This window comes from Oreochromis aureus, linkage group 22, assembly GCF_013358895.1.
Source record: "Oreochromis aureus strain Israel breed Guangdong linkage group 22, ZZ_aureus, whole genome shotgun sequence".
Taxonomy (NCBI): domain Eukaryota; kingdom Metazoa; phylum Chordata; class Actinopteri; order Cichliformes; family Cichlidae; genus Oreochromis; species Oreochromis aureus.
The window spans coordinates 24602702-24615179 of NC_052962.1; the positions used below are offsets into that span (position 1 = coordinate 24602702).

At 42.1% G+C, this 12478-nt stretch overlaps 1 protein-coding gene across 1 annotated transcript in view; it reads left to right on the top strand.

Annotated features, from left to right (window-relative positions):
* Positions 1-11811, top strand: part of LOC116319414 (dolichyl-diphosphooligosaccharide--protein glycosyltransferase subunit STT3B) — a 99309-nt gene extending 87498 nt beyond the window's left edge. Inside the window, exons 11-16 of the mRNA XM_031738728.2 lie at positions 468-655; positions 1410-1581; positions 2140-2313; positions 4670-4783; positions 8425-8631; positions 8784-11811. Coding sequence (XP_031594588.1) covers positions 468-655; positions 1410-1581; positions 2140-2313; positions 4670-4783; positions 8425-8631; positions 8784-8858 — 930 coding nt within the window. The 3' untranslated portion in view covers positions 8859-11811. The remainder of the gene's footprint in view (positions 1-467; positions 656-1409; positions 1582-2139; positions 2314-4669; positions 4784-8424; positions 8632-8783) is intronic.
* Positions 11812-12478: the final 667 nt, after the last annotated feature.

Sequence of the window (12478 nt, forward strand, 5' to 3'; positions counted from 1 at the left end):
GCCAGAAATTGAAATTGGACTTCAATTTCTGACATCTCCTGGAAATTTTCAGCACCACTTTTAGATCCCCGCGCGCCCACTGCAATTTACAGCAACAGAAATCCCACTTTTCCTGCAGTGATGGGTTCAAAAGTTAATTTTCATGTCTATCATTCATGCTGTCCCTGTTTGTTGGGTTTCAGCATGCAGTTTGGGTGTGAGAGGAAGCAACTGAAGGTGTTAATTTGGTACAGATCATCTCTGGTGCTTATTTTTTTTACTTCAGTTTTCTTGCTCCTCATCACAGGGATTTTCTCACATTTCTCACTGATATGTCTTCACACAGTGAGGAAAAAAAGCTGAGGATACTCTAAAATACTTCTCTTATTAGTTCATTCAATAATTTATCACACTCAATAATTCAGATTTCTGGAACGCTTCAGACTCGTTTGCCTCCCCTCCTGATGGTGTTTTGTCTCCCCCTGCAGGCTGGCAAGGTGCGCAAACACGTGTCGGAGCAGGAGAAAGCAGAGGAGGGTTTGGGTCCAAATATCAAGTCCATAGTCACCATGCTCATGTTGATGCTGCTCATGATGTTCGCCGTCCACTGCACGTGGGTCACCAGCAACGCCTACTCCAGCCCCAGCGTGGTGCTCGCCTCATACAACCATGACGGGTGAGAGCGCTGTGTACATGGATGTAAAGCAACTGCAAAGAGCAGAGCAATGCCTCCCATGATGCTTCATAGTGAAGAAGGATGGGCTCCTCCACCTTGCATGCAAATTAGCACGTATGTGCGGTGCAGCAAGAGAGCGAGCATATTTCACAAGGGGATTGGAGAAATATTGATATGTGAGGCCGTACCTGATTAACTTTTAATCTTCTAGGTCACAGTAAGCATCTCTTAGGTTACAAAAAGCTGATGTATTATTCTCTCTCAGACTCTTTACAGGCATAATTATTCTTTTAAAGCATTGAGGAGGAAATATTGGAGACCGAGACTAAGTGGTAGATGCAAGTTCTCATGCATATATTAATGGTACTACAGTAGTTCTCAGACAGTGGTTTAGCTATGCTGCTGGGAGCAGCGTGTCTGTCACTCTGCTCTTTTTTTCTTGCACGTATACGCCCACGCACACAGACACAGACATAATATGATTACCATACCTAGAGCTAATTGGTTCCCTGGCTTCGTGTCTGCTCCCTGTGCGCAAGGTAAATTTAGGACGTGAACATTTAAAGTGCAAGGTGTTGTTTTGTTTTTTTTAAACCCTCAGTTCATTATAAATGGATGCTCTATTTTCAGCTGTTGTTGCCCTTCTGATTTAAAGTCCTAACTGAAATATTAATGGCTTCCTCAGCTATATGCCTGCCAACCAACGCGGTTACCTGTCAACCTTATTTTTTCTTTTTTTTTTTCCCCTTGTTAGGACACGTAACATCCTGGATGACTTCAGGGAGGCTTACTACTGGTTAAGACAGAATACTGATGAGCATGCACGTGTCATGTCCTGGTGGGACTACGGTTATCAGATAGCGGGCATGGCTAACAGGACCACTTTAGTGGACAATAACACTTGGAACAACAGTCACATAGCGCTGGTAAGGGCTTTTCTGTTATCGTCTTTCTTGTCTTCATCTGTCTTCTTCCCCGTTTTGCTCGTGGATGGAAGCGTATGCAGAGAAATAAATGGTTTCCTCTCGCAGCCGCTGGATGATTAGCAAGCTCTTCACTTATTTATTTATTTGTTTTTAAATGTAATTGCCATATTGTATAAAACGGCCGCTTCCAACAAGCCAGATAATCTTGTTTGCTTAAACTTTTTCCTATTGAATTTACACTGTGGGGAGATTTCAGTTAATTGCTGTCAGATTCTGTAGGTTTGATTTATTCTTTTTTCCTCTCTGCTGCCAAATGTAGACAAATGTTTTTGCCTTTTACTTAAAGCCCCTCTAGCTTTCTTCGCTCTCACTTCCTACCGAATGCCTGTTGTCTCGTCGGCATCTGTCCACGGGAAACGCCATCAGAGTATCATGCATCACGGATCTCCGTTTAACAGCTCTCCTTTGTCCCGCCGCTCTGCCGAAGCGTCGTCTCTTGTGAAACGGGGAAAGCTCAGTTAAAGGATAACTTCTCAATCTCCATCACTTTCTTTCTAGGTGGGAAAGGCCATGTCTTCCAATGAGAGTGCAGCCTACCAGATCATGAGGTCCCTGGACGTGGACTATGTGCTGATCATCTTTGGAGGTGTAATTGGTTACTCAGGCGACGATATTAACAAGTTCCTGTGGATGGTGAGGATTGCCGAGGGTGAGCACCCCAAGGACATCAGGGTGAGTGTAACACAGCAGCAGCGCCTGTAAATAGAGCTCGAGTTTTCTCTGAGAAGGAATGGAGCAGGACTTACACAGCAGTAAAATCAATGTTTCCTCTTACAAAAGTCAAGGTGCTGTTTCAAACCCTTCTCACCTGAACAAAAGCAAAAATTACTCATTCCATTGTTCAAAAACAAGACCTCAGACAGGAAACCCTGAGATTCACTCACAAGGTCCGTTATTCATGACTTTCATAACAGCTGCTTTTTGTTATCGAAGCAGAAAATGGACTAGCGTACGTGTAGGGCTTTTCTGTTCTTTGACTGCTAATAGAGTCTCAGACTGCAAACCAGATTTTACCCATTTATACACACTTCCAGAGTGCTCTTTGTTAAGGGAGACTTACTGTGCTCATTTCCATCGCCACATTTTTGTTCTTGAATAAGTGCGGCTGTGTGTGTTTCATAGCGCTTGCACTGGGCCTTGGTGCCATCTATCATTTCATCCACTACCTGAAATGAGCTTTAACTCCTCTTACTTCAGCGCCAGCCTCTCTTTTAGTCATTTATCTTGGAATTGGGTGCCCCTCGTAAACAGCAGGTTAGCAGGGTTAGAGCTGTGTGTGTGAGATGAACAGATTAAGGATATCCGCTCTCACTGACATCATGAGGAGACGAGAGTAGAAACTGGAAAGATGTTTAGATCAGCCCTAAAACACCTGACTGTCAGGAATGATCTGCAAATATACAGATTTATTGCAGATAATATCATGAAAAAAATGAATTTATAATAGAAAATAAGGAAAATGATAATAGATCCACTTTAATGAATGCAACAAATTTGTTCTTTTGCATCATGGATATACATATTTGGCATTTAGTGTCTTGTGGCAGAGCATGCTGACTGGAGGAAGTGCCGACTGAATCACAGGCCTTTTGATTGGTGGACACCACACTCTGCCTGTTCCTGAGCCATAGTCCTGCTGTTATAATAAAGCATTTTTCTTGTGAACTTATATGGTCAGGATTTCATTTTTTAGCATTTTGTACTTTGCTGTTGTTGCTTCCCGACTTTCACGGTTGTTTGGCTAATTTAGTTGAAACCAAAGAATGAATTCCATTTTGTTACCCCTGTAACTCTGATCCAGTTTGTATTCACACTGAATTTATACAAAGAAAGACGAGTAAACATGAGTTTCAAGGACAGTGGCGCTATTGTGTGTCATCAATACTGCTGCATTGCAAATCAGCAGAAAATCAGATAGCGGACTGTGGAGGTGCCAGTTTCCAGGCTTCAGTCACACAGGCTGGTGGTCGACAACCACAGGGCGAAACAAAAAAATTGTGTATTGCACAGTCAGTTTGTGAGCAGTTGCTGGCAGGCACTATGTCAAATTGGTCGCAAAGAAGGTTCTACATTGAAAACCACCTTGGTTTGGTCGCCTTTCTGCTGCAACCAGCGTGTATCAATTGCAGTTTTTATTTTGAGCGCAAACAATTTCTAGTTTCACTACCTCTCTGCAAGTGTTTGCAGACCAGTTGGTGCCTTCAATTCAAACTGTGGGTGACCACGGCAGTCTGCTACATACCAAAGCAATCAAAAGGAGGACTGTCTTTGACAGCAGCTAACACGATCTCCAGGGACCAGTCAGGGAATACAGCGAGCCCGTCCCACTGAAACCCAAGTAACGTAACAGAAAGCTACTTTAGAGCTCTGTGTGATCATAAATGGTCACCACAGCAGGCAGCAACAGTTTTCTTGACACAACCCCAAAAGGGATTTGGGTCTTCAGCTGGAATTAAACCAGCAACTATGTGAAACGTGCAGACCACTATACCAGAACAATCTACCTACTGAAACCAATTAAGCAGCAATTTAACTTTGATGAAGGCTGGAATTTTCCAGTTTAGAGGCATTTCTTATATTCTTCCTACTCAATTTAATTCAATAAGGCTGTGCTAATTGTACGAATGGCTTCAAGGAAGAAACATGCTGAATATTACCTGGTTCCTGTTTAATGACAAAGTGCACAAAGTAGTGTATAAGCTGTGTACACATACTTGCGGTTAGGCATTGATTTTGTGTGACTGTGGCTAGTTTGGTAGAAAATTTAGACTAATGGTGACAAAAATACATTAATTCCGCAGTTATAGAGTTGTGTGTTAGAGCTTTGAATCGTGCACTGAGATGAGTCCTTTTAAAATGATGACCAATTGATTACTTGAGCTATTTAAGACGTTTTTTTCCCCCTTTGCTGTCATTCAAATGCGTCCTCTCACCACTGCATCCATCTAGTGTGAACTTTCTACTCCTGATGCGACGTACTTTTTTCCATCTGGTGATTTTTCTGGGCCCTCCTCTGTGTCTTCTTTAGGAGAGCGACTACTTCACTCCTCAGGGAGAGTTCAGAGTGGATAAGGCGGGTTCACCAACTCTGCTCAACTGCCTCATGTACAAGATGTCTTACTATCGCTTTGGTGAAATGCAGGTAAGAGGAGAAGTTCTGATTACATCATCAGAAACTTTGCTTGTTTCTTAGAATTAGTTTCGTGTATGTGAGGACTTTTCAGGACTGAAGAGAAACCCTCCACTGAATCTTTCTGGAGTTATGATCCACTTCACACTTACAAATGGATGAAATGATGAGCAGCTGCCACCACCAAGGAAAAACGTGTTGTATTTTATGCAACATGAAGCTTTATCAGGCAGTAACGAGCAGCTACCTCTGCCAAGCGTGTAAAAACGTCTCGCTTACAGTAAAAGGCTGACAGACGGGTGGAACGGGTCTTTAAGGAGGCGCCTTAGGGAGCTCCTGAAGTTTGTAGAGGGGTTGTCGGAGGGGAACGAGAGGCTGCGAGAGGAAATATGAAGGATTGGCAGAAGCTTTGAAATGCACCACGGCTACTTCTGGCAGGTAGCAGAAGAGAGATGAGAGGGATCCTTCATGCCAGGTGCTCACATCCCTACCGTACAATCGACGCTTCCGCCATCTGCGGACAGACAGCCAAAGCTCTGCGTAGCTTAAAGCGCTGTTTCTGGGTTAAGGGCAGGGAGAAACCAAGGCACAGAAGGAGTAGGAGGAGGACAGGATGGAGAGATCCCAAAGACAGAAAAGTTTTAGAATAGCCGGAGCAGATTCCAGTTATGAAAACAAGATGTGACAAGTGTAAACTGAGGCTTGGAGAACACGAGGAAGAAGGCGATGAGCAGAGCGGAGGCAGCCATTCATGATTGTCGAGAATGCACTTTGTAGTCATGAACCAAGATTAAACTGTAATGCTGAGAATGCATAATACAGAACAGAATATAGCTCATGATGAAAAGAATCAACCCATGGACTGGTTACTTTGAAGCCCCCAAACGAACTCATTTATTTCCTTTTATATTAAAATGACAGGTTACACCGCACTAATAAAAGCACATTAAGAGGCTAAGATCTTGTTGCTGCTGATATTCTATTATTTTAAAGTCTTTGTCCTGTGGAGCAGCCTGAGGAAAAATTACAGGTTAGAACACAAAGGGAGGAAATTGGAGAAAAAGGAAGAAGAAAAAAACAATGGTGGGAACGTAGATGGAGGCTTTTACTTTGAGAATGGAGTTGATGTATTTTAGAGGTAAACAGTAACAGTTGCAGAGTAAGGAGGATGAGGGCCCAATCAAGGGCCTTTTTAGAGCAGAATAACAGGGACGAGAGGTTTTATGCCGCTCATGCAAAGTGAGATGGGATTGCGCGTAAAGGCGCCGCAAAGTGTAATCAAACTCACTGTTTCTTTCATAATCGAGTTTAAAATGTTTGCTCTTGTCTTTTTCTGTTCAGACCTAATTTAGTTTGAATCTGTAGAGCTGCTTTGTGCTGAGACGGATCAAAGGTGATGCTGTAGTTGTGGGAGGAGAGGCTCCTGCCTTCCGTTTCACTTTTATTTTAGGAAACTAGTTGACATTTTGGGAAATTCACTTGCAGAAAGAGTAAGATGAGAACACTGATGCTATTCATGGCTATTCAGTGGACACTGCCAGCCTGCTTCTGTCTCGAAGTAACAGAATACCAGTGATGGGGAGGAGTGGGTTTTAGTAATTAAGCAGCTTGTAGATAATTCAACCAAAGTTTCTCTGGAAGCGAGCCTTGCCGCTGCATCTAACTTGGCACCGCCGCTGGGTAGTTGTTTTAAAGCCTCTATGTAATTGTATAGTGTAAGTGCCTTAACGGTAACTTGAAATCACCAGGAAGTAAAAATCCGCTTATATGCCTTAACAGTTTTTCTGGCTTTGATCCAAAGTAAGCTTTAAATCTCTTAAGGTGTATTTCTATTACACATGCTCAGTTTGTACACCTTGTTACAGCTTCAATCCTGAGTGATCAGTGATCACTACTCATCCCACCAGACCACTGAATAAATGCCATGCTGATTTACATTATAGCAAGAATAAGCCAGGAGAAAGTAAAAAGGTAGACTCTGGCACATCTGTACTGCAGTAACACAAAGTCAGTCTGCCAGCACAGTGCACATCCCACAGGTTATTAAAGTGTTCAAACACAGTTAAATGCAGGACAAAATATGAGGCGGAAGTGATCGTGTACATCAAATGATAAAGAAACATCACACTTATTAATGCCAGTAGCCTGAGGAGCCTTGGGTGCCGCTGTTTAAGACTGCTGGGTCTGCACTGTTGAGAGTCAGCAGCCTTCAAAGGTTTGTTTATATTGTGATGTCTAATCTGAACTTCATACATTTTGCCCCTGGAAAATGCTAAATGAATAATAAAATCCTAAAAACGTGTTTTCTCCAAACTAATAAAAATGAAAGGTAAACGTGCCTCGAAAGATAAAATGAAACTAAAATGAACAATCCCAGTCTGTAAACTGGAATGGAAACAAATAAAATAATTTAAAAAAAACATTAAAAATCTAAAACTATTATAACGACAGTCCTTGCAGCAATATGATTGGCTAATGTATTAATTTTTATTTTATTGGTGATTGGCTCTTTAGGAGCTGGGATGGCAGCTTCTATCATGTCTTTGTTATCATGTGTTTGTTTGACGTCATTTATATTTCCGTAACATAAATTCAGTTCAACTTGAAGGATTTCAGTTTGTCCTCTCAGCTGGTTTCTGCTTCTCAGCTGCTTCGATCCAGATGAAAGTGACAACAGGTGAACTGAAGAGGCAACAACAAGACGACCCCCTCAGAAAACGAAATGGTTTTGCAGGTGGTGGCACAACTCCTGATCTCTCATTGTCCCACCTGACTACGTTTTCTTTTCTTGTCACCTCTGATAGTAGGAGGTGGTACCTGGTCAAGTAGTCACATTCCTTTAAGATGTCGCGTTCACATGTGCTGTCACAAGAAGGTTCACTGTGCCTCCCAGCACAGTCTCAAGAGTGCGGTGGAGATGAGGAGAGGTGAGCAGAGCTGAAAAAAGCCTTCACCCAAGCAGGACCTACATCTGCACCTCTGTGCAAGAAGGAACTAGAGGAATGCTAAACGATCCCTACACAATCATCTCTAGTGGGCTGTTCATGTGCATGCTTCTAACTGACCGGCACCAAGCAGCTCAGTTGGCACTTGCCATTGTTGCCTGCAACAATTATCTGCGGAGAGACTAGATCACCAGTGGTGGACCTGCCAGCTGTGGTATTCTCTGAATGCCAGTTGAGCTGCACTGTCTGTGATTACAGGACCCACTAAAGGACATCAGGCCCTTATGCCACCCTAGCGCATGTATCTCACAGCTTCATCAGAAATATGCACATCAATGGCACGCTGGAGGTCGATTTGTTGGGTTCTGGGAGTGCTTCTGTTCCTCCGCACATGAAGGAGCAGATACACATCCTGCTTCTTTGGTCGATGCCCCTTTATGGGCAGCTCTCCTCATGTGTTGGCCTGTCTCCTGATATCTCCTCTACACTTGGTGAATCTGCTGTGGTCTACTTGTGTATCTAGTAGAGTGACAAGAACTACAGAAAAATCAGTCAGGAAGGAATTTGGGGTTGTCTTGTTGCCTCTCCAGTGTACCTCTTCCCACCTTCCTCTATAAGAAGACAAACAATTGTACTGCACAGTTTCATATCGTTCCATTAACTGATAGCTGCCAGAAAATCAGATAACTAAACCTGCTCGTCTCTCAGCTGGATTTTAGGACGCCGCCTGGCTTTGACCGGACACGTAACGTCGAGATCGGCAACAAGGATATTAAGTTCAAGTACCTGGAGGAGGCGTTCACTTCAGAGCACTGGCTGGTCAGGATCTACAAGGTGAAGGACCTGGAAAACAGAGAGCCGCTCGACCACAAGCTCCGTAGTGTCGTGCCCAAGCAGAAGTACACCTCCAAAAAGGTAACGGCATAGAGCGTGTGTTCATTCAGTCTTTTATTTATTTATTCTTTGCATGTACAAAAACTTGCTTAAAAAAAGTCATTTAAATCCTACTAATTATAATATTTACAGAATGCTTTCTTTTTATTTCGACCTCTCATTTCTCTTACCAGACCGCCAAGAGGAAGCGAGGGCACATCAAGAACAAGCTTGCCATGAAGAAGGGCAAGAAACTCCAAAAGAAATAACGGCGCCGAATCGTGAACTGTAGGAAAACAAACGTGAAGAAACCTCTAAACACCAATGATGAAGAACACAGGTGCTGTTTTATCTGGCACTTGGTCTCGAGCGCTTGTCTCTAGAGCGCCCTCGTGTGTCGAGGAAGTGTCATATCTGGCTAGCTCCAGACTTGTCGTCCGTTTTTTGGGGTTTTTGTTTTTTTTTTATCCTGAGGACGTTTGTCTTGCTTTTTCTTCTACTGTTTTTTTTTCTTTTCAATTCTTTTTTTAATTACTTTGTACTTGAATGTGTGGCGAGGCATAGGGCTGCTTTACTGGGTTCAGCGTCAATTTAATTTTTGTGATGTTAATTAACTGCTTATCAGTACAGGGATCGGGTGAAGGGGAAACAAGAGAAGACTAGGAACATTTGCACCAAAGACCCATCGACCTTGCTCCGTGGCACATGTGAACTCATTACTGGGAGCGAGGAGGCGAAGCAGTGAAAGCCGAGGACTTTGTTCCTGACTCGTGTACAGTAGGACAGTATGCGGTATGGGGGAACGTCACCGTCTACGCACAGCCCTTCTGTAATATTAACCTTTTTGTCATCATCTCCTTTCTGTCTTCTGCCTGGCTTCCTGACCCCTGTTTTCCCCACAGATTCTCTGGGGAGAGAAATTGGCCTAATATGTAAATATGCGATATAAAGAGAAACTGTCTAAAAGGATGATAATATATTGGATTGTTGTGGTGACTTTTTAAATATGCAGTTTCTGGTTTTTTGTTTAGTTTTTTTTTTCTCTTCCCAGTTTTTGTGCGATTGATTTTTGTTTGACAGCATTTAGAACAGTGAATGCAATAATTCTTGTACAGAGGGGCTCGAGATTTTTGCTGACAGAATGAATTTGAATGTGAATTTTTACACACACCCTTTTTTTTCCCCCCCTAAATGCATAGATTGTACATTTCTGCTGCTAGGGTTTTAAAGACGGAAACAAGCAACTGTGTGTACAAAGTAGTGATTAATAAATTAGGCCTCCCTTCCTGCAGGGGGAGCTCTCTAGTTCAAGTGAGCAAAGCCTAGTGCCTCATCGCTGGTCGTCCATTGCCTGATTTCTATTTTTCCTTTTAATTTTTAAGTTTGTGGCTGTCTACTTTTGTTAAAGCTCATCGTGTGTAAGAATGGCGGCTTCGCTGCTTCAACCAGGCTGAGGTGTTGAAAACTGGAAATTTTCACAATATCTGGAAATGGACTGGTGAACTGTGAAGGGGGGGAGTGGGGGCTACATGGTATACAGGCACTGAATCTAGAAAAGGTGAACTGAATAAGAAACTATAATGGACTTCCATCTCTGCCTGTAATTTCAGATGGATCAGTGAGAATAACAGACTAACAAATGTCTCTGTGGTACTCTGAAGCTGTGTCCCTGTCCTGTACTGTATACTACTGCTGCACTAACAGCTGTTTGTACACCAGGCGGTTGAAATAATCAATTTCCCAGTTAACGTTCGATCCTGAAAAAGGTCCTCAGAGGTCCTCAAACCTGAAAACTAAGGTCTTTTAGGAGTTTATTCTTCTACTCTGCCAGAGTAGCTTTGCATGATTCAGTTCAAAATAATCCTCCTTCTCTGAAATCTCTTCAGAGAGATTATCCTCTGTCTGAAACCAACTCTAGTGGCCTCTCTGATTGTAAGCCAACTTTATTCTGATTGGCTGAACGTTGTTGCCTGAGATGACCACATTGGTGACATCTGCTCTCAGTGACATCATACAAAGCCAAGATGAGACAGAGTGCTTAATATGAGCATCCAGCCTTGTACTTGTACATGAGGCTGAAAAGGAGGAAAACATGATGGATTGAGAAGTCCACAAAATAATCAATTTTTTCTGTCTCTAAAGAGATTTGGAGGCTCCTGATGTTTTTAAAAGCTATAACAGTGACATTTTACTTTACTGCTTTAAAAATATCTCAGTAAAGTTTATAGCTGTTCATTAATCCATTCATTATTTTGTTCAATGCAGTATTAAAAAGGGCTGCATGCATTTGAATATAAAATAGGTTAGACTAAAAGGAAACCCACAGGCTATCAGTTAAATTTAGTTAAATGTTCAGAAAAAGGTGTTTTAATTTTCCAGGTGCTGAGATTAGGTCTGTAATTGATAACAAAAGGAGTTTGGAATTACTTTGGAATAATCCACTTGTAATACAGTTGTTTTTTATTCTGTACCCCACATCACGTGTAGAACTGGTGAGTTGGTTCCTGATACTGATATTGATCATATTTCAGAAAAAAAACCTGATAATTATCTTTAAAAAAAAGACTTATAATATTAAATATTTCTATCCTAGTAGTTGTAGCTGGAGTATGCAGTATGCAGCTGGGACACAGCTCTGAGTGGTAGCCTGTCTTATTCTATGGGCATTGCACTGTTCTCTGTGTGTTTGGGTTCTTAGACTCTGTGTCTAAAAACTAATGTGTGCACGCTTCTGTAACATTTTTTTTCCTGATCAAAAAAGTGACACATGAAAAGACTAACACATCATGCAGATATACTTGTTTTGTCACATCTTACAAAAAGTGACTTTTGTTCATAAGGGTGGGTTTTTTTGTTTTTGTATCTAGATGCTTTGATCTCTGAAACTGTCACCTTTTGAGGCTTCAGACCTTCGACATGCCACTTCATTGTTCTGTTACACAGAGGACAGAGTTCAGACTAAGCCTTAATGTGATGTACAGTGTGCTCCTCTTTTGTGCTCATTTGTTTTTGTTTGTTTCTTTAATTAGGAACAGCAGAACGGTTCCTCTGAATTTCCTCATGTCTTAGAATCTCGGGGGCATCTGTCCCCGACACCATCTTTCTTTTTTTTGTTGTTGTTGTTATGCAGTCTCTTCCCACGTGTGTCTGCTCATCTTCAGAGTTTACATTTTTACATTGTTGTTCTGTTCAGCCATCTTTGAATATACACTTTAAAGAAAACACTGGTGTGTGTGTCGTTGCTGGTCTTCTCACTTTGAAAGCGTTGCATGGACAATCTGTAAATGTGACTTTAAACATAGGTGAATGCAAAATGAACCACTTGATGGCAGCATTACCCTTTGGGTGAAGACTTTTGCTTCTGAGTCTGCAGCAGTACGCATAAAGAACACTCAGATGGTGGAGGGGGTGAAATCTCTTTATTTGGTGGAGGATGAGTAGCTTTTCTTCAGCCACCTATTATTTAATGTGATCTCAACTCGTGATTTCTCCAGTGAAGCTACTTCACGCTATATATTTACTTTTGTGCTGAAAATAATCTCACACTGGGCCTTAGTGCAGCCTCTAAGTTCACCCTGCCTGAAATGACCCTAGCTCACCATTTATTTGAAGTCTTCTGATTAGTTTCCCCTTGCAAACAAAAGGTTTGAACCTCAGGTGGGTGGAGCTTCTGTGCCTGAGATCACCATATTGGGGATGTCAGATCCCTCTGACATCATTAAGAGCCAAGAGTAGGAAAAAAAGACTTAAACTGAGCCTTTAGAGCAGTCTGAAGTCTGAGCTTTGGGTTCACAGGGTTTGCTTGCACATGTTGCTGAAACCGTTATTTGCAACAGTATGTATGTGACAGAAAATAAGGAAATGCTTGGTGAGTCTCCTTTGAGCAAGG